The sequence below is a fragment of the Propithecus coquereli genome, unplaced genomic scaffold (genome assembly GCF_000956105.1).
Source record: "Propithecus coquereli isolate 6110/MARCELLA unplaced genomic scaffold, Pcoq_1.0 Scaffold13, whole genome shotgun sequence".
In the NCBI taxonomy this organism is placed as follows: domain Eukaryota; kingdom Metazoa; phylum Chordata; class Mammalia; order Primates; family Indriidae; genus Propithecus; species Propithecus coquereli.
Window position 1 is genome coordinate 8,756,283 of NW_012137191.1, and position 23,211 is coordinate 8,779,493.

At 36.5% G+C, this 23,211-nt stretch overlaps 1 protein-coding gene across 1 annotated transcript in view; it reads left to right on the forward strand.

Moving 5' to 3' along the window:
- The window catches only part of KIF21A (kinesin family member 21A), a 152,622-nt gene that overhangs the window by 50,479 nt on the left and 78,932 nt on the right, over positions 1-23,211 (forward strand). Inside the window, exons 2-5 of the mRNA XM_012638488.1 lie at positions 19,983-20,205; positions 20,331-20,513; positions 21,879-22,028; positions 22,755-22,889. Of these exons, the coding sequence (XP_012493942.1) occupies positions 19,983-20,205; positions 20,331-20,513; positions 21,879-22,028; positions 22,755-22,889 (691 nt within the window). The remainder of the gene's footprint in view (positions 1-19,982; positions 20,206-20,330; positions 20,514-21,878; positions 22,029-22,754; positions 22,890-23,211) is intronic.

Here is a 23,211-nt window from a genome sequence, read left to right on the forward strand (position 1 = left end):
AAATTCATGTTTTAAACCTCCTCTGTATCCCCCACTGAATTGACTGCAGGACCCATAGCAAGCATCCTACAAAACCTCTTCTGATAGTATGTCTTGTCACTGAACTCTACCTGTCTAAACTCAGGAACTAAAAAAATTTCTGATAATTTTTTAATGAATCCTTCAATATCCAAACTTTTGCTATTTGCTATCTAAAACTTAAGAGTCAAATAGATTTGGAAGAACTTGCTGTCACTGTTTGCTGTTGGAACTCTGTATCCAAGCTCAAGAACCAAATAGATTTAGACAGCAAAGGATAGTCATCCTTCCAGGTTCATGCTATGTTTCAGTAATGGGATCAGCATGTGTTACACTGAGACTCTAGCTACAGCTCCTTCTGTCCTGACTCCAGTATAATAATTATACTCAATTATTATAATTATAATTAATCAAGTGTAATTGTACTGTTACCACTATTGTGAGGGCTGTGGCCAGGCAGGAAATATGACCTAGGGAATACACATAGGTTTTGAAATAAGACATGCATTGGCTTGTATTCTAGCACTTAATTTTCTATGTATTACTCTTCTCACCTGTAAAATTGTAAAATTAATATCTATTCTTAGGACTCTTGTATAGAATAAAAATAATGTATGTAAAATGATTGGCATATATAGTAGGCACTTGGAGAATCACAAGTATTGTTCTTTCCATCAATGCTGTCAATCATCTCATTCAATTCTAACAAATATATGTTTTTTCCTTCTTTAAGGCAACCAGTCAGCCAGTTTTTATTGAATAACTTCTATAGTTTAGACACTATGATCTATGGTCTGACTTTACTTCTCGTTGATACTCTTTTTGATGTGCATTAGTATAATGTAAATGAAATTAATACCACAATTTTGTGGGGGAGCAAGGTTTAGATCTTGGATTTTCTTCATTTTTAATTTTTTTCTCTTTGAATAAACTATAGTCTCTTAAATAGGAAATGCCTTTTTTGTCATAAACTTAAATCTTTCACTTCTTTTTATTAGCATAAATTGAGTGCTATGCTCTGATCAAACCAGGTTTTCTCCTTCCATTAAAAATTCTTATTTAAATCATTCACTTACATGAAATGTAGTAGGAGTGATCTGAATCTCATACTTTGTACAGTGAGTGGATTGCACAAGTGGGAAAAATGCCAGGTGGGTTTTTTTTCCCCATTTTTAATAGTTTTCATAGTCTTGCCTCTGTCATCCTCCTAAGAACCTGTCAGGTGGGAAGCATAGTGCTAGATATAGGAGGAGGTTAGGTGTATGGGAGAAGAGCTACAAAGAGATGAATCAGAGATGCATTTATAGTCCCCTAAAACACGATTTGCTTGGAAGTATGTGTGGGAGAGAGACAAATGTACCAAACGAAGGTACATTTGTCGTGTTGGTGGACAGTATGGGGAAGAAGAGGAAGGCGTTAGGCCTTCAAATCCCCAATTGTCTGACATCCCAGCAGGTCCAGGGGCAGAGGGATAGGCTGCAGGGTAGAAATGACATATAAATCTTCCAAACATGTAGACATCAATGGGATCTGAATCAAATTATTTAAACTGCTGTGGATTGAAATTTTAAAGAATTTCCATCTTCATAACAATAGATACCTCAAGAAAAGTGCCTTGCCCTCCAAGAGAGTAATGGGTAGGGATGTACTGAGACTACACTGCTCCTAGATGAGAGTGGTCATTATTTCAGTCAGCCATGGAGCCCAATGGAAAAGATACCTGATTATGTTAAGTGTATCGTAGCTTCCAATGTTCTTTTGTGGTTTAAATTGCTTACAAATGTTATTTAGCTTTTGGGGATTCTGCACTGGTGGCAATGGCAAGCAGTCCCCAGTGAAAATAGACCCATGGAGAACCTATATTTTAGTTGCCAATTAGAGCATCCAGCTAGTGCACTATGAGATGCATTATTTATCAATTTATATCACCCATTTGTGCTCCTTTGAAGGTTGTGTTATGGATGATACAATATTGTCTTTTATTGATGTTTAACTCTTGAATGGGTAAAACAAGTTTTTGTATGTTAGAGATGCATGAAAAGCATTATGTGGACTGTAAAACATTAAGGACATATACACGTGTGTTAACTATTTTTTTTTGTTCTCAGGCTTTTAGGAAACATCAATATGTACATAAATTTTTACTGAATAAATATTCAGTAACCAAATACCTGTATTGAGTAAATGCTAATCTGTATGTCAAATTTTTAAAAGTTATTTTTTAAAAAAAAATGGAGGAAAATAAACTAATGAAAAGTCTTGGTTCTATGATAACAAACTCTAAAACACATATGTACTAATATAAAATTTACATATTAAGAAGTGCTACCTTAAAAAATTAGTTTAAAAATACCCGTTATAATTCAAAGCATCCTTATCTGTGTTTACAAATTTCTGTTAGAGAATGCATTTCATTTCAGTGAGATTTCAATATGTTTAGAGTTTTCCTAATTTTATTTAATAAGTTGTCACTTAGCACTGTTTTTTAACTTCTATTATTATCTTTTAGCAAATGGTTTTACGAAACACAGAATTAGCATGGTGAGTCACAATCTAAATTAACTAGATTAATCAGTTTGTTTGGGATTAGGTTTTAAAGCCATTCTCTGTGCCTTTACACATATATCTATACAAATTAGTTCAAAAAAATCCTTATAGTTTTAAAAGCATGTGTAAGTTAGGATATAGGCTTAGCTGCTCTAACAGAGATCCAAAACTATAGATGCTTAAATAAGATAGAAATTATTGTGCTAGTAAGGCATCTTCACAATATTGGAGACCCAGGCTCCTTCTATCTTGTTCCTTTGCTGTCCCTATGATACTGATCTAATGTGCACCGATGGAAAGGCCACTATGTTTACATCAGGAAGAGGAACAGGGAGGACATACTCCTTTCTTTTAAGGAACTGACCTAGAGGTATCACCACTTTTCTTACAGCTTTTAAGTCATATCACTGGATGTAGTAGCAAAGGAGGCTAGGAAATGTAGGGTGCCATGTACCTAGCTAAAATTCTTATTATTATGGAAGAAGGAGAACATGGATTTGGGGAGACATCTAACAGTTTCTGCCATGCACACTCTATTTCCCATCCATGAAACAAATGCACTCCCTCACTAAATTTCGTTCCTCTCATAGGCTATTGTACCTGGGCGATGGGAAGTCAGTTCTCTCCCCAAGTCCTGATGTGGCTTCTTATGGTTGGCACATCCAGTGTGAAAGCTAATTTGTCTGCCACCTTCTAACCCCCACATATATATCCAATATATATATACAATGGTAAAGTATGGGTGGGGTAATACATCCCATAGAGTGTGGTAGAGGAGAAGCAGAATAAGACATTCCATTTTGAAAAGGGGACGATAGGAAACCCAGCAGTCACTGGTCCGTAGCAACTTTCAAATCCTGCGTGTAGGAATCATGAAGATTTTTTATCCTGGCAGTAGAAAGAGGTCTTCGTTAGCTCTCCTGGCAGGCTTGCCCCACTGCCCTCAGGGAGGAAATCACCTGTTCTCCGTGGTTCCTAGCTTTGTCCTTTGGGAGGTTCTTTATTGTCTATTATTCTCCATGGCCAAATCTAAAGTGGGCTTTGGAAAATATACTGATTTTCTTGGGGATAGATAGCTTTCAAAGCTGATTTCCTGCTGGTGCAGGTAAGGGAGACTGAGGGGTTTTCTTTGAGTTGAACAATCACAGGCTTTTATAGTTCAGGCTTGTGTGTGTATGTGTGTGTGCGTGTCTGTATAAGTACTACATCTCTTAAAAAGTCATTGGGTTTTTTGCCTATTTGTACAGATTAGCTCCAAGTGCAAGTAACCATAGCCAAACATAGTTTTCTTTTTTCAGCTAAAAATGCTGGATTTTTACTATTGGCCCTTGTGCTCTGCAAATCTTTCGGTTTCTGAATCAACAGGCACAGTTACCTTGATGCTTAGGTGAGAAGGTAATACCTTTAATATCTTGATTGCTAGGCTGGCTCCCATTCATTTAATGGGAACTCTTGGGGTTTTAAGTCTATGTTAGTTTAGGCTGTGTCTTCTGAACCTACTGTTTTAACTGTGTTGGTGTAGAATATAGAAGAATCTACCTTTTAAACCCTGTGAAGCCCCACTTTACCAGATACACAGTCAACTTAGATTTCAAGCTGTATGTGGTGTGAAGCTTCCTCAGTAGAGCTGCCTTCCACACCTGCTTGAGACTGCTTTATTCAGGCTAAATTTATTTCTCTGGAAAGACTTTGTTGAAAGCAGAAAAACATAGCCAATACATATGAACATTCTTACTTTTTTAAATCACTTCCCTTCAAGCTAGAGGCTTGGTTAGGACTTTCAAGGTACTGTCTCTCAAGGTGACAGTTTGACTAAATGTCAAGGCAAGAGTCAGCAGGTTTTCATCCTACTGTCTGTTTTGTTACCACCTGGTGCTCAACCTTTAAGTCAGTGCCACATATTACAGGTTCTGTTAGGGTGGCATCTACTTCTAGCCCTCAAATTCTGTGTTAGGACATGGGTTGAGCTATTAATATTATAGCAAAGACCCAAAATTACAAGGGCCTAATCAAAATAGAAGTTTATTTCTCTGCCACATGACAGCCAGAATATAAGCAGCCCAGAACTGGTAAGTTCCATTGTGTTGGGGACCCTGGATTCTCCTGTCTTGTTGCTCCAGTATCCCTCAGGTGTCGTCCTTGTTCACATGATCCAAGATGGTGCAACACCACCACTCTGCATTCTAGCCAGTGAGGAGGGAAGAGAGAAAGGGAAGACCCATCCTTTCCATTTAATGACTCTACTGTTGGTTGACATTAACCAGATCGTGGCTGTATGGCCACATCTAGTTGCAATGAAGCTTAAAATGTGGAGGATGTTCAGGTAAAAATTTTATTAATAGCAAAAAAAATATTAATAAGGGAAAAGGAGGGAATGGATTTTTGGAGTACCATTAGCAATTTATGCCACAAAACATAGGGTTCACATTTGGATCTTACAGAACAAGGACACAAACAAAACCAAAACCAAACAAACAGAAAGCCTTTATCACCATACTGAAAGTTAATAGTTGGATAGGATGCCTAGGGTAAAGTACAATCCCCTAGGCATCAAAACCTGACTGCATAATATATAAATCTAACTGCCTTTCAGTAAATTTAGTCTGCAGTTTGCCTTTCAGAGACTACAGTGAATATGCTCATGTGTTTTACATTTGAAACTGTGTCTTTAAAAATTTATTTCTTCACCTGTGAGTTTTTTTCCCTCATTAATACTTAATGAGGTACAAAGTGCAGAGTAGACTCAAAATAGCATTGAGTCTCAGGCTTTTCCAGCAAAGTTTCCCTAATTGCACTGAGAGAAAATGTGTAATGTACTCTCAAACTGGAAATTTCTTTGAGTACTTAAGTCTTAGCTAAAAAATTAGTGAAAGTTTTGTATTCTCCATTTCCTATACACATTCTATAAATTTGTTTTTAATATAAAAATATTTGAATTACTTGATAGTTTTACCAAATACAAAGTTGACAGTACAGGAGGATGTGCAGTATTTTTTCAGGGTCTCTCTTTCACATTGATGCATACCTCTTTGAGTATGCATAAAATAGTTGACAAGATTGGGTATTTGGCTTTATAAAGCTCACATTGTATATTTTATTTGTATTTATTAGCACTCATTGATGAAATTATAAGCTATCTAATATGGCTACTGGTGGCAGGTGTTTTAAGGGCTACTTCCTTCTCTATTTCCTCTGCCCTTCCTTATATTCTCAGTGTTTGCCTCCTCAGCCCGCTGCCTTCCCATAACTGATTCCTCATTCTTTGAGTCTCTAATCTAATGTCACATTTTCCGAGAAAGCATTTTCTTGACTATGGCAGACAGACTTCAAGGTGACACCCAGTGATCCCTGTCTCCTGGTGCTCCTTTCTCTGTGTGATCTCCTAGGCTTGAGTCAGACAGTACCTGTGACTTGCTTCCAATCAGTAGAATAAGGCAAAGGTGGTGGGATATTATTTCCATGATTACATTATATGAGACTTGGTTTTAGCAGACTGCAGTGAGACATTCTCTTGGTGGTTTTGAAGTAGTAAACTGCCACATTGTGAGTGGGCCATATGGCTAGGAACTGAGAGTGGCATCTAGGAACTGAGAGCTGGCCATCTGCCAGCAAGAAAACAAGGACCTCAGTTCAGAACTTCAGGCAGTTGAATTCTGCCAACAACTTCAATGAGCTTGGATGAGGACTCTGAACCCCTGCTGAGAATGCTGCCCAGCTGTTGCCTTGATTTCAGCCTGGTGAGACTGAGCAGAGGCCCTAACTATGCCATGCCTGGACTTCTGACTTACAGGCACTGGGATAATATTATTAAATGTGTATTGTCTTAGGTCCCAATTTTATAGTAAGTTGTTACACAGCTAAAGAAAAAGAATATAGACATTAACAATACTTTGCTGCTTGGGAAAAAAATCTATTAATACATTCCATGTCTTGCCTCCCTTCTTCATGGGCAGCCTTGTCCAAGGGTGGTGGTGTGGGGATAAAATCCAGAATCAGAGATACAATCCAGAATCCAGTCTACATGTTTCAAATTCTGTTGAGCTTTCTTGTCTGAGCTTATCCTGCAAACAACTGATTTAAATATTGTCATTGTATGGAGCTGCTTGACTTTGCAATCTCTAGAGACCTAAGTTATTAGGACTGTCACTTTAATAAAATTCTATTATATCTGTACAGGTAATATAAGATAGCCCTTTTAAAACAATAAACCTAATAATCATTATTAGAATTTACCTTAAGTGAAAAAAAACATGTTTCTTTTGTTGATTCATTTTACATTTCATTTTTTTCCCTCAAAATCCTACCTATTCAAGAGACCTGTGAAATACCATCTTTTCCTTCCCTGTTATAACTATACTTTTCTTTCCCTCCTCTTACTTGGGCAGATGTCTTCCACCTATTTTACCTTAAGGCTTTGAAACTCAAGAGTGTGGCATCTGTGTCACCTGCAATTTATTAGAAATGCAGATTCTCAGTTCCCACTCAGAATCTCATCATCAGAATCTGTATTTTTATAAGGTCCCTATATACAGTAAGTAATTCATATATGCATTAAAGTTTGAGAAGTGCTGTTCTAAACCTATTTTTGGTGTTTAATAGTATTTCATGTTGAATTGTAGTTATTTTCATATTTGCTTCATTTCCTGTATTAGATGATAAATTTTCAGGTGTCAGGAACTTGTTTTTTTTTTTTTTTTTTTTGAGACAGAGTCTCAGTGTGCTGCCCCGGCTAGAGTGCCGTGGCGTCAGCCTAGCTCACAGCAACCTCAAACTCCTGGGCTCAAGCGATCCTCCTGCCTCAGCCTCCCGAGTAGCTGGGACTACAGGCATGCGCCACCATGCCCGGCTAATTTTTTCTATATATTTTTAGTTGTCCAATTAATTTCTTTCTATTTTTAGTAGAGACGGGGTCTCGCTCTTGCTCAGGCTGGTTTCGAACTCCTGAGCTCAAACAATCTGCCCTCCTCGGCCTCCCAGAGAGCTAGGATTACAGGCGTGAGCCACCGCGCCCGGCCAGGAACTTAAGTTTTATTCTTTATTTCTCATGCAGTGCCTAGTATGGTATCTTACGTATAGGTGCACAATAGATTATTTATTAAATTAAATTGACTCTAGGAAGATTTCTTCCTATTTTCCGGAAAGCTTTAATTCTTATAGTTAGCCTCAAATATCTGTTATCTAGGGTATCATTTTGTTGATAAAGCAAGAATCTTCATAATCTACTTATAGACATTAGACCTTTGTCAGAAAGGGGAAGCTAGTGGCTTAGATGACTCATTAGTGTTCAAAAATCTCTAATGACATTTTTATTCAATCCCTAATACTCAGATTGTTTTCTCAGAATGTACAAATGTAATTTTTGCAAATGTAATTCCTAACTCTTTTAGTATCCGTGCTAATGGATCGCATTTATCTATTTCCTCTGACCTTCAATTCAAGAAGAGAATTAAGTGCATTCTGTGCATTTATCAAAGATACTTTGTTCTGTAATGTTTCTGTAGTGCATTCATGTACTAAAATGTCTGGGAGAGAAAGCCAGCTCTCCTAGATACCTGCTCTTGCCAGGGATCTTTTTACTTCCCTCTGATCTCATCCTAAAGGTGTAGACCAATTTAAACGGTCCAGAATAGTGTGGGGAATGCTATTTGCATTCTCTGTTCCTAATACTTTGTGAAATAATGTAAAGCTCCATGAATCATATTCATTTAGCTTTCTAAAAGGCAAACAATCTCTAAAATTAAGCAAATGTATGGAAATTTAACTATTAGAAAAGTACTTTCATTCCACATGCTGTTATTATAAATTTTGTGTGTGTGTATGCGCATGCATGCACACGAACATGTGCGTGTGTGTGTGTTTAGAAAAACATGGTTTGTTAATTGTTTATTTTCGGGGGGCTTCTGAAATTATTATTTTTAAAAGTCTATTAGCATCCTGAGTCTTGTTGAGACTTTTTCATGGTCAGTTCTGCCTCATTGCGCTTAGCAAGCATGGCAGTATAAGATATTGGAGTCATTTCATACAGTGAATTCAAATATACTATGAAAAATAATATAAAAAATCTAAGTGCTGAATCTGTTAAAAATGTCCCATTGGAGTAGAATCTTTTTTTTCTTAAGTTAAATTCATGGTGACGTGGGAAGTTAAGTGACAGGGGCAGCCTTGCTCTTTCAAACCTGATATCATGTTTTGATTCTTGTTTCAAACCTGATTCATCATTGGTATCAGATTACCTGCAGTTGTTCTTAGAATCATCAAAATATGAAATTTTTAGAATTTTAAAGCTGATGCTTAGGGGAACCTTAGGATCATCTACTTCATCTCTTACCGTATGCAGGAATTTTCTCTATGACAATGATTTTCAAACTTCTTTTTTGAACTCTAAGTTATTCTTTCTTAAAGTAAAATCTTACCAGAAAAATAAGGCGCTGAATCTGTTGTGCTTTAAGAGAACGATGAAAGACAGATAGGTTCTCTACCTCCCACAACTGACCCCCCAACTTGAGGTAACTTAGGCAGAAGAACTGAAAATCAAGGAAAGGTAATTTTTTACAAAGTTAGATGACAAGGCCAGATGTTATATTCATGGCAACTGTATTCAAATATAAAATCTTAAAAGATGGTTGCTGTTCTGGGTAGTTACAACAAACTATGGACATGATGAAGCTTCTTACTTCTGATGATGCAGAGGCTTGGTTTTCATAGGCCTGTTCTCAGAGGAGCCCTGGGATTTCATGGGGGATCCTTAGAGGATGCTGGGGAGCCTACTGGTGAGGAATCCCTGAGGCACCTCCAGTAGGAGCCATTTTTATGTTTTTTACATATCAAGCCTCAGGACTGTGTCTGTGTTTGGGAGGAAAGAAGATGGTAAAAGTAGTGGTATTATTTGTGTGTGTGTGTGGGGGGGGCATTCTAGGGTGGGAGGGTCCACTTCCAAAATAAAGTATAAACATCACTGCCCACTACTGCTTCCAAAGTTTGGTGCTGGCACTGTGTTATAGTCACTTGGAGAGTTAATTAAAAATATAGATTCTGGGTCCCTCCTCTACAAATTTCTGATTCACTAGGTCTGGGGGAGGGCCTGGGGATATGAATTAAAAACATAACAAAATAAAATAAATAATTTAATAAACTTATATTATTAGTAAGCATAGAATTAGACCCTTCCCTTTCCCCAAGAGCATATGTGGTTTCATTTAGAAAGAACTTTACAGGATGATTTTTGAAAATTCTGTATATAATTGGGAAAGGAGGGTAATAAGAAAAAAAATTACAGGCTATTAGAAACTTACTGATCTCAGGGTGAGAGTTGAAATGTCATCTAGTTATTATACCTCTCATTCTGAGATTACTTTTTCTCCTTTTATTCCTCCCTTTTTGGATCTTCTCCTGCCTTCCCTTCAAATTTTTAAAACAAAACTGGTGTTAATTAAATCTTTTTTTATTATAAGAATTTATAAAAGTAATTCTATTAACCAACAAAGAAGATGCTTTTTAAACTTTGTGTTATCATTTTTTATATATTTAACAATAAAATCCATAACATATGTCATAAATCCCAGCTGTACCTGGGAAAGAGAATGGGTCAATGACCTGCTTGTGAAGGGCTAGAGAACTGTAGGGACCTTGGGGACTCTGTATTCTAGGTCAATATTGATTTTTTTTTTTTTTTTTTGAGACAGAGTCTCACTGTGTTGCCTGGGGTAGAGTGCTGTGGCGTCATCCTAGCTCACAGCAACCTCAAACTCCTGGGCTCAAGCGATCCTCCTGCCTCAGCCTCCCGAGTAGCTGGGACTACAGGCATGCGCCACCATGCCCGGCTAATTTTTTTTCTATATATTTTTAGTTGTCCAATTAATTTCTTTCTATTTTTAGTAGAGACGGGGTCTCGCTCTTGCTCAGGCTGGTTTCGAACTCCTGAGCTCAAATAATCCGCCCGCCTCGGCCTCCCAGAGAGCTAGGATTACAGGCGTGAGCCATCGCGCCCGGCCAGTCAATATTGATTTCAGAAATGGAAGTAAAAGGGATGGTAACATAGTGGTAGTGCTTTAGAAAAAGGATTGTTGCCATTTCCTGAGACTAACCCTGATTTGGTCAGGATTTGACAGGAAACAGATGATACATTCAGACAAGATAATTGGGGAGAATGTGGTAGAGGACAGGCAGCATCAAGGAAGACTACAAGGGACAAGGCAGTACTCTAGTGTTAGTAATCATAGGGGGACCCATATACCACTAGCTGTTTATGTAAGAAGTTGGCTGCCCGATTGGAGCTGTGGCCTTTGGTAAAGGGACAGAGCCCACCAACGGACCTGGTGGGGAAGGAACCAGGACAATAGATACCCTGACCTCATTCCTTTCCTGCCCTCTAGTGCCTTACTGGTACCTTCCATTATTGAGCCTCATTGGAAGCCCGATGGCAAGGGAGCCCATCGTTGCAGCCCATGACAGTCAGTCTCCCAGCGGACAGGGTAAATTGAAGATGGGTGAAGAATCAATCTGGAGGAAAAGAATAAAAAATATTTGGCAGAGATCTCTAGTATGCCTTTGGGTAGTATCTTTCATCTTGCAGAGACCAGGGTGTTCATTTTAGAGGATAATGTATTAGCTGGGATGCCTAATTTGGTGATGTCATAATATTTATAAAGCATCCCTAAATTCTAGCAACTCTTATGCTGATGGTTCTGCTCCAAAGGAATATGTCATAACCAGAGAACAAATTCACTTCAAGTATCTTTGTCTTTGTTTTGCCTGAACTGACTTTTTCTCCTTTTCCTTCTCAGTCTGGAAAATTCTAATCACCCTCAAAAGCCCAGGTCAAATATAATTTCCTGTACACAGCTTTTCCTGTTTCTCCTCCGTTCCCCTCTGGCTAATCTTTATTTCATTTTTCTTTTGTATGTAGTATTCCATTGACTATTTATTTATTGAGACAGAGTCTCACTCTGTTGCCTGGACTAGAGTGCTGTGGCATCAGCCTAGCTCACAGCAACCTCAAACTCCTCGGTTCAAGTGGTCCTCCTGCCTCAGCCTCCTGAGTAGGTGGGACTACATGTGCACGCCACCACGCCCGGCTAATTTTTTTCTATTTTTGGTAGAGACGGGGGTGGGGTGGGGGGGGGTCTCACTCTTGCTCAGGCTGGTCTCGAACCCCTGAGCTCAAGCAATCCTTCCGCCTTCGCCTCCCAGAGTTCTAGGGTTACAAGTGTGAGCCACTGCACCTGGCCCCGTCGACGGTATATTTAATTTCTTCTAGCTCCCTGCCCCCCATGGCAACAGCCCTCAAGTTTTTTGCTTTTGTTTTAAAAATGTTTGCCATACACACTGTTTGGCATTCAGCTAGGTGCCCCACAGGGGTTTGTCAACTAAATGAAGTTTCAGAGGGCCTCGAGTTATTGATATGCTACCATATTCAGCCACCAACAACAAGGGAAATTTTATAAGCACTTTGGAGAGTAGGCAGGTGGGTCATGTTGTTATTTAAGTACTCTCTTCCCTCACTCCCTCAGTATTTTGGAGTAGAATCCACTCCATTTGTGGGAGAAAGCCTATAGAAAAAAGCCTCAGAGTTTCCGAAAGGATTAATTACAATGATGCAGAGGATTGGACTTTTCCCTAAGTCCAGAATTTGGCTAATTTCCTTTTTATTTTGTGAGCCTATGTGCACTATTTCACTGTAGTTCTTTGCACATCTGGTATTCAAGAGGGAGTGGCCCGATGCCACCCCTATGAATGATACTAGTTTCTTCAATTAAGAGAAGAGCTTCTCTCAATGTGCTATATCCTTAGATGAACTATGGGAATAAAAAGGTAGGAGACATTGGAGTGGAAGTCAGAGGAAGACAGCACAATGTCCCATCATCCTGTTTCTCCCCGTTTCCTTTCCCTCGTTAGCCACCATGGAACTGTACTTGAGAGAAATAAACCTTTGGTTTTCCAAGTGGTTTTGTAAGTCAGAGACTGAGTAGCTTAGTCTGGCATTGCAGCCCCAAGCATTAACTATATACACTGTGTATTAAGCGCTTTAATTGAAAATAGATATGTTTATATAAATATTTTTATGGTATTGGGTAAGAATAAACTTGAATCAGGTGGACTACACAGAGATGAGGCAATAGGCTACATAGCTAATTATATAGATTAGGATAAGATTTCTGGATTGCTTTTAAAAGTGATTCATCATTAATGGATTAAAAAGTGAGGTTCTCCTCTCCATCTCTGTCAATCATACAAGTATATACTTCCTAGTCCCTGGGACACACTGCTGCACTTTCTTGTTCTTAGGGTTTTTACTGAATTAATAATCTCTTTAATGGAATTACTGAGGTGTGTTTCTTTCTTGAATGTGGAAGAAATATCTTTCTTCTCATCAATCATCATTGTAATTAAAGATCCATTTGGGGGAGAGGAATTTCTTTTTGTGGCCCTGAGTTAGTTATTATTTATGCAGTGCCTGATCTCTTAGGAAACAATTCAGCAAGGCCACAAATGGTCTAACAAGTTCCTATGGTGTGTCAGAAACTGTTTTCTAGAATAGAGGGAGGAGAGTTAAAGTAGGGCAGATGCTTTCTTGATGTGGTGTCCACTAACTGGAACAAACTAGAAGAGGATTGAAAAAGGGACCAGAAACCCCAGTGGCTCAGTTGTGGTGACAGAATGATAGCTGTCCTAGTTTTGGGGAAATGGAAGGGAGTAAATTAGTAGGATATAATTAACATTAAGAAATCAAATTGAACACTAGTAAGTAGCATCCAATTTAATGATCATTGAAAACATTACCAAATGAGATAAAGGCAAAATATCTGTACAGAGGATAGAGTTATTGGTGTTATGTAGGAAGAACAAAGGTGTTAACAAGGTGCCAAGTGGGCTAGTTACAGATAGTTGTAAGTAAAAGTGGGAATCAGGTCAGATTATTGAGTAAACTGGAGAACCACCACAATCTCGTGGGGATGACATCAGAATAACTCAAGCAAAAAGAGACAGTTTACAAAGACATTTAGGTAATGGAAAAATTTGTCACATCTGTGAAACCATAGATTAAGGATAACAATACCTTCTAACAAGAAATGAGCAATAGCCAACTGCAAAAAGGGACAAATTTTGTGTGTTATTCTTCTTCTATTTGTGGAGGAAAATAACTTCACAAATGAGCAAAAGAAGGGCTTATCTCTATGACTTTTTTTATAGAAAAGGTTGGGAGGTTGTAAGAGAAAGTCTGAAAAGTACAACAAAAACTACATGCGTTTAAAAATATAGGCTGGATTGCCTGCATTCTTGGGCTTAGGTTATTGAATAATGTTGGTGCTACTCTTCTAATTTTGAAAAAAAAATATGGGTGCCTGCACAAATAGTGGGAAGTTATAAATAATAATGGTATGGGCTTATTTATTTTCCTTAGGTCATCATTACTTCAGTAACTACAAACCACTCATTAGTCATTTGTCAACATTCTAGTTACTAGCATTCAATTTAATTCAGAGTAAGGACAAATTGTATTGCAACAATTTAATCCCCTGCTTTAAACAAACATATTACTCAGGAATTTAGTTCTATTGCTTTCTTTATGAAATTTCCTTACTGGCTATATGCAGATAGAAAAAGTGATAATAATATTGAAAAAATAAAAATTCCCATTTTGGCTCCTCTTGTACTCTATACTGATACAAATAGGGTGATCGAGACTTGATTATTTATTACTGTGAAAAGGCTAATTTTGGGATTATGAGTTTTCTTTGTGAGTGGAGGTGTAAAAATATGCAGCTTGATTATCTGTGTAGCAATACATGTATGTATACTTGTATGTATGTACACACACGTATGCAGGTAATGTTCACTCTTGTATTAAATGTAAAACTACTACATCAAGAATAGAAGTATACTTTCCTAAATACTCAGGGCATCCAAAGGATGTTTTAAAAAATACAGCAATAGTTTGGGGAGGCAGAGCCTCAATTGTGCATTCTTTAACATGTTGGAAGTCCCAAACTGATTTAGGATGTTAAGATGCCTTATAAGGGAACTGACTTGGAGAATTTTCAAGTGGTGCTGTAACAACAACAACACTTTATAGCTACGTAGGCTTTCATTGTCACATATTATCTCGTTTGTTCAAGATGCTATCATGTAGATGTGGCAATAATATTTGAGAGACATTTTACAGATAAGGAAATTGAGGTTGAGAGAGTGATTTGCTAGTATGTGTTAAGACCTCTGAAGAGTCTGAGATTTTACTCTATTTACAAGCTAGCAAGCTACTCTGTTACCGTTTCATGGATAGTGGCAGAAGACTTAAGACTCCTGAGTTAGAGAGTAAGGACTTTAGAGTACAATAAGCACTGTGAGCCTCATGTGGATTTGAACTGGTTCCCCATTCCCTCCCTATCCATTGGAGGCAGTGTAGATACACCTGTTATATGGATGCTGTGTAAGCAGTAGGGCATTGAGAAACATTGAGCTTGGAGAATAACTGCTTTCATAGTAAGCAGAAGCAAGCCAGCTCTTCTTCAGGCGGAAGATGTTGCCTCATCCTTAAAAGTTACTTGCTGCAAACACGACCTCGAGAAATGATCCATGAAAAGAGCAGTCAGGGTCTTGCATTTTTGGCATACCAGCAAGAATGTGCAGGGACAGTAAGGTCTGGTTGTAGATTGCCTCTTAACAATAATAGCATATGGCAGAATTAAAGTGTAAACTCAGTTTTGCTGAGTTTCATTACTAAAACTCTAGTTGAAAGTGTGATAAGTATAAGCCTTCCCTCCAAAATATATTTCCTTATTTATTTTTCTATTCTATCCAGGACATCTTGAAACTAGTCCTCTTGACTTATTTAATATATTCAGTTACTAAAACCAGTTTTGGTTATTATGAAGTCAAAGAACAGAAAGCACGGCCCAATTTTAGGAAACTTAACTGAATTCAGTCTCAGAATCTCCTCTAATCTTCACTAGCTCCTGCCACAGCAAGGAGACATGATAATGTTTTCATAAATGAAGTCCTTTATCCATATGGCCACAGCAACATTTGCTTCAGAAGACCGAGTATATAATGGGAACCATGAAGAAATAAGGAATGGTCACAGAGGTAGTGTGGGTATAGTGTATGGCAGGAAAAAAAATGTAGTTTATTGTTATCTTTTAAAAGCTAGCATAGGGAAACTTTGTTTTGTTTTTCTTGAAGGATTAATTAAAATAGAATTTGACTTTGGAAAGAACTTTAGCAATATGAAATCCAGGCTCCTCATTTTGTGGATTAAAAAGTTGAAATGTAGAATGTTTAAATGTGTGTTCAAGAACAAGTTTCTAGTGACAGAGTAAAGTGATATTAGTTAGATTGTTGTAATTATCATATGCCCAATATTGGAATGCTCCCTCCTTACCTAGTGTAATTTATAGCAGTCAGTAAACATTTGTTGTATTCTTTTGTTTTATTAATGAATAAGATATATTCTCTGTCTTCAAAGAATCATTTACTAGTGGAGAAACAAGATTCAATTTTTATCCATAATTGTTTTTCTTTAAGAAGCAGTTTCAAATGTATCTAGTTGTATGATTACACATTTTTAAAAGCACACAAGACTTTTTTATTTCTTAGTGTTAATCAAAATGTTCACATTGATGGTTTTTTAGTGTTGGGATTAGATGAGTGTGTTTAATAGTCTTACATTTTATATAAAAAATACTAAGAAAGATGGTATTTCAAAATATTCAAAGTTATAAATGTCAGATTCTTTTTTCAGTTTTTTCTTTTCCAGAAAAATAGATTATGTATTATTCTATACATAGTCTCAAGTAATAGTTTTTAAATTAAGATTCGTACCTGGGTACATTTCAAACTCATCAATTATAAAGCAGTGAATTGTCTTGGATTGGGACTTCATCTGAGAATCCGTGGCTTGAGTATAAATTTAGGGATTTGGAGAGTTTAAAATACTAACTTTTGAAGGGGAATTGAAAAGGAGAATGTATTCTTAACCTTTGAAGTATAATCAGCTTCCAATTATCTGCTTGTGTGGGAGACCATCCCCTCCTAGGTGAGAATTTCTCAGACCTGCTGGGAAATTGCCATTGCCTGGATCCGGTAGAAAAGTGTTCCACCCATCTTGCTGGCTTTAAACCACTCTCTCTCCTCCACCCATGCAAATGGATGGAATTGGGCATCATCCACGTTTCAAACAGAATCCTCCTTGCCTATTAACAAGGATAATAATCAGATGAGCAGAGGATAGGAGATTAAGTTAAAGACATTCTGAGTGACATCATCGGCATTCTAAAATTGGCTGTCGTAATCTGCAATTCAAACGGCACCTAGTTTTTCTTTGTTATGCTGAAATGAAATGTAAAGTATCTTAATAGCCAAATAAGCTAGCCTATGGTTATAATCATTTATTTAAAATTAATGAGGCACTGATTTTAAGCCTGGTGCTCATTTTCATTAGAGAGCTGTGTTTATTTTTATCTGTTTTATTACATGAGATTTATTAAGCTTCACAGACTGGGATAGCAGCCATGAATCTAGAAGAGAGCAGAGACTTGGGGGGTGGGTTGACGAGGTAGCTTTCAGGAGAGAAAACAGCCTGAGCTCAGATAGGACTTTATTTTGAAATGCAGAGTTTGTGGGAACTTTGAAAAGGAGTGATATCTAAACAGAGAATGAAAACATGAGATGTTCAGGCTGGTAAAGGAGTTGGGATTAGAGAGGGTGGAGAAGAGTGTCAGGAAAGGGAGATAATGTATTTGAGAGCATAGAAGCAAGAGAGAATATAGCTCGTTAGTGAAACTGCTTAAAATAAACCAACCATCATCACTACCACCAAGGAAAATCCTTTAATACAAAGACAGCATGGCAAAAGCAGAGGGATTTAGAGATGTACTGAAGGGTTTTAAGCAAGGTAATGACCTGAGGAACTTCACATTTTACAAAATCACTGATATTGCAGTGTGTGGAACAGATCAGTAGGGGCAAGAGTTGACACAGGTTGAATGGTAAGGAGACTTTTGCAATATTCTAAGTAAGAAATAATGATAGCCTTGATTAGGATGGTGTTGATAAAGAAGGAAACAACTTGGTGGGCTGAAGATGTATTTCAGAGATAATTAATAGCTCTTGGACATAAATTAGATGGGCGGAATAGGGAAGAGGGAGGAATTGACATTGAATTGAGGGTGTTTCTGGCTCTCCTTTTTCTGGCTTGGCAACAATCAACATGGAGATTCTCCCAAAAAAGATTGGGGGTTTTGTTATGGTGTCCTCCCCATAACTAGATGAAGTGAGGTGGGAGAAGAGGAGTTTGGAAAGAAGAGAATATTAACTTTGAGAAACACTACTCACCAAGACTATGTAGAACCAGAAAACCAAAGCTGCTACTAGCATGGGCTGTTTTTATAGTCTATGTACATAGTTTCTTATAAGAAACTCTTTATTTGTTATAGTATCATTTTATATGTATAACAGCACATAAATATCATTTCCATCTTTCCCTTCTTTTATGATACAGTATCATGCAGTTACATAATGTTAGCTCTAAAAGGAATCTTGGAAATTATAGTTTTCCTCCACAGTTAAGGAAATTGGAGCTCTGAGAAAAGAGCATGTGATATCTGTGGAGTGACGAGTACTAGAGCTCAGCTCTCCTAATGGGCACTCCATTGCTCTTTCCACAGGGCCTAACCAGCTCCACATTGATTATTACATTCCATTAAAGCAAATAAACAAAGCTGAAGACTTTGTCAAAGAAAAACACCAATATCACAGAGGAGAGAAAATAATTACATAAATAAATATATTCTTTGCTTGACATTTTTTGGGGCGTACAAAATCCTATTTTAAGACAAACAGATTTGCAGAAATTCAGTCTCTTCTCAGTATTGTCTTTCCTATCTTTCCATTGACCTTTTATCTTGATGAACTGGAAAGAGTTAAAAGTTGAGAGATCTGGACTTAAGCTTGGCTTTATCTTTAATAAATAGATGAACTTGTTCTACCTCTATAGATCTGAGTTTGTTTGGTTGTTTTTTAGTCTCAGAAAATAAGGATGTGGGACCAGATTCCTTTAAGATCTATTCCTTGCATTTTTCCTCTCTGATTATCTTGTCTTTCTTCCTTAAAATGCTTCTATTTCTCTGTGGCAAGTAAGAATCTCTTAAAATCCTAGGTATAGTAAGTCAGTGGTATGTAAGTCTAGGATAGTCCTTTTTATAAAGTGAATAGAATAGGGCCAGATTTGGTTTGTTTTGTTATGAACAAATCCACCATATTTACTTTCTTTCTTTGAAAATAGGCTTTGAAATTAGGAAGAGAGGACAGAACAGGAAGGTATTGGAGTCTGGAGTAGATGGGTGTGTGGTGGGTGTAGTGCTATGGTCTTCCAAGTGGAGGGAGGACAACCAATAAAAATTCACTGAATTTTGGAGAGAAAATATTAGAACTTCTATTTGTATTTATTTTCAGTTTCTGTTTTTAGAAGATTCTGCTTTTGTATATACCATCTGCCCTCCATACTCATGGGTTCCACATCTGTGGATTCAATCAACATGGCTCAAAAATATTTGGGAAATAAAAAATGGATGGTTGTGTCTGTACTGAACATATATAGACTTTTTTCATGTATAGACAGTATAACAACTATTTACATTGTATTTGGTATTATAAGTAATCTAGAAATGATTTAAAGTATATGGGAAGATGTGCTTGGACTATATGCAAATACTATGCCATTTTGTATAAGGGATTTGGGCATCCATGGATTTTGGTATCTCCTGGGACCAATCCCCCATGGGTACTGAGGGACAACTGTATTTCAATAAATGACAAATCAGTGTAGTATTACATATGTGTTATTTAAAAATGAACAGATATATGTATATATTGTGAGAATATACTTAAGTATATTAAGCTGACAGAAGGTAATGTTCAAATAAATTTGGAAACCACTGGTGAAGAGTTTGCAAAAAAGGTGAGTCAAAGGCTTCAGGACATCAAGATAAATATTATGGTCTTAATTTTTCATTTTTGCATACTATCATCACTGGAAATAAAAAGAAGAAATCCAAAACAATAATAATAACAAATAACATTTTGATAGCAGAATTTATTTAACTAAGTATCTAGTTCTTAGAGAGTTAAGGAAAAGTATTCATCTGGGTAAATATCTAATTTTAAGATGAATTTTAATCTTGTTCATGATTTTGGGGGATTGTTAAATAACTAATTGGAATTCTTAAGTAACTCATCTCATATACTGAAATTGATCCAGTATAATTCAATTTATTTAAACTTTTCAACTGAAGGAGAAATATTTGATCACATTAGTGTTTTTAAAGAGATTTGGCCAAGAAATTTTAAGTCCTGTTTCTTGAAGGTTTTCCTTTTTGGCCATTTATTTTATCATTGTTAATTTTTGTGATTATTTCTCTCAGAATAAGACCACAGCTTGCCAAAGAGAAGATTGAAGGATGCCATATTTGTACATCTGTAACACCAGGAGAACCTCAGGTCTTCCTAGGGAAAGATAAGGCTTTTACTTTTGATTATGTATTTGATATTGACTCCCATCAAGAGCAGATCTACATTCAATGTATAGAAAAACTAATTGAAGGTTGCTTTGAAGGATACAATGCTACAGTTTTTGCTTATGGACAAGTAAGTACCATATTATTTTCATAGGAGTTGTAACTTTTCAGAAGGGTCAATTCAGTTGCACTTTCATTTTTGTTTCTTAAGGTTGTGTTAAAGTTGAACATTCATTTTTCTGTTCTTTTGTTCAGACTGGAGCTGGCAAAACATACACCATGGGAACAGGATTTGATGTGAACATCATTGAGGAAGAACAGGGTATTATTTCTCGTGCTGTTAAACATCTTTTCAAGAGTATTGAAGAAAAAAAACACACAGCAGTTAAAAATGGGCTTCCTCCTCCAGATTTTAAAGTGAATGCCCAATTCTTAGAGGTAATAATCTAAATGGTCCATTATTTCCTTTTAAATCTTGTCCTTAAGGCCATAAGTACTTTTGATTTTATACTGTTGGCTTCTAGTACAGTGCCTTGTATATAGTCTTCAAGAAATGTTGTTTGAGTAAATTAACATGAGATAATAGGTAACAAGTATTCCTTATTTTTAGGCAATGATGTTGGCATTTATAAACACTTGTCCAGTGTCCGTAGAGTAAAAGAACAATTAATATTGCTTATTTCAGAACCTTGTGTTATCAAGAGATAAAGATAAATTACTGTTGTAATTTAGACAATCTCACAAAGTGCTGGGAACTCAGCAACTAAGACCAAAAAGGAGGGGGAAAATGTGAGATATCATAGGATTAAGGATGTAGCACTAATCTGGCTGAAGAAGCTTCTATCCTGGTCAGGTGTGAATTAATTTAGGGCAATCTTGTCTGGTGGGAGGGACATGACCATAAGAAAACATCTAGGATTTGAGCAATATTGCAAGTAGGTGGAGGATGGCATAATACTGGGGTTTTAGTCCAAAGAGTATTCTAGTCTAGATCACCTGATCCATGAGTTAGTCATTTTGGTCATTGGTGAAACATTTTATTCAGCATTATTTAGCACAAAATAGAAAACTTTAATTAATTTTAATTTTCTTACTGCTCGTTTTAGTGGACTTCCTCATTTAGTAAAAACCAAGGAGAATTTAATTATGTGTTTCTACAAAAAAAGGAAGATAAGTGATGGTGGAAAAAGAAAAGAAACAACATTCTTCCCTCTTCCCTTTCACCTTCCAAAATGTTGTTAGGCATTGTGGTTTTACAGCATATTGTTAAAAAAAAAAAAAAGGTGTGTACATCCTGTCTTCTAAGGATGTAGCTGGATTTTGTTAGCCATTATTGATACAGAAACGCTGATATTGTTGCTGACCTTGCAAACTTGCTAAATGTTAATTTTTAAACACATTAAGAAGGGTTGCAGGGCAATAGGAAATAAAATATTTTTAGCTCAAGCAGTAAAAATCCTTAAAATATTCTCAAAGCTTAAAATTTGTCACATATTTCTTAGGGTTTGCTTGTATTTTGTAGGTATTTGCTTACCTATTGCAAAGGATTAGTAGATCATTTTAGCTAGTCCCCAGCCCATTAGCCATGATTAAATCATTTACTATTCTTACTCTTATGAATAAATCCAGCATTTACTTATATTTGTAATAATAATTGCCTCATTCATTTTCATGTGTTATTTTGAAGAAATATGTATCATTTTAAAGAACTTTTAAAATGTCTGAAAGATCACATTATATGTGTCGTGAAAACTACCAGGCAATTTCTGCTAAAATTAAACTTTTAATATTTCTTTTTGATAGCTCTATAATGAAGAGGTCCTTGACTTATTTGATACCACTCGTGATATTGATTCAAAAAATAAAAAATCGAATATAAGAATTCATGAAGATTCAACTGGAGGAATTTATACTGTGGGCGTCACAACACGTACTGTGAATACAGAATCAGAGGTGATATTTATGGTGTAGTTAAAATAGAGCATAGTTAGCTTTATTTAAATAGTCAGCTTTGCTGAAAGTCTACTTAAGATCAAGATAGGAAATTTGTATCCTTAAGCATAACATGGAGTTAAAATCTTGTCTTCTTTCCTCATATTTTTAATCAAGATACTATCATAAAAATGTCAGAGTTATGATAAAGTCAGTACATTTGTCATAGCATCAAAAGAATCTAAGGTAGTATATGCATAGTTTTCTTTCATAGCTAGAGAAAGAGAAATAGAATTGATGGATTGATGGTGAGGGATGAGACCACAGTCCTTTCGTACTTTTTGCTGTAGCATATGTAGGACTTTATCATGGCTCCTAAAAGGAGACAGTTAAGAAAAATTACAAATAAAAATTTCAACAGAAAATTCAGAAGAGCCTGAGTAATTCAAGTTATTGCTCAGTTTGTACCAAAGTGTTCTACTGTAACAGTTTTGGAATGGAAGCTGCAAATGTCAGCAAATGGCAAACAATGGAATCTCAGTGTTTTCTTCTATTTAAAAAATAATACACTATTATACTGAGAAGTTCAGCTTAAAAAGTGACTGTAACTTAACTAATAATATGAAAATCCACATCTTTTACATCCTTTAACATGGTGGATTTTAGCCATTAGTTCAGACTTTGGATTGCATAATATCTTGTTTAAATATTATTCAAGTAAAATTCTTCTGTCTTCCCCTTTTCTAGATGATGCAGTGTTTGAAGTTGGGTGCTTTATCTCGGACCACTGCTAGTACCCAGATGAATGTTCAGAGCTCTCGTTCACATGCCATTTTTACCATTCATGTGTGTCAAACCAGAGTGTGTCCCCAAATAGATGTTGTGAGTTATTAGTTCTAATTTCTTAAACTTTCAATCTTTATCTCCCTAAGACCACATGAATCCTAGGAGAATATATTTGAGCCAAATTCAATTTGTTTAATCATTCATTTTCCTAATTTCCTTTTCTGATCCTATTTAAGTTGAAGCTGTCCAACCGTGTAAGATTTTGAAATAAAAAACTGGATATATGTCTGCAAAACCAGAAAGCATGTTGTGGCCATTTGGTGATGAATATAGTCACCCGAGACACTTCGCTTTTGAGGAGTATGTGCTATAAGTTTCCCTTCATCAACAAAAGCAGAGTCTCTGCTGATAACAACAG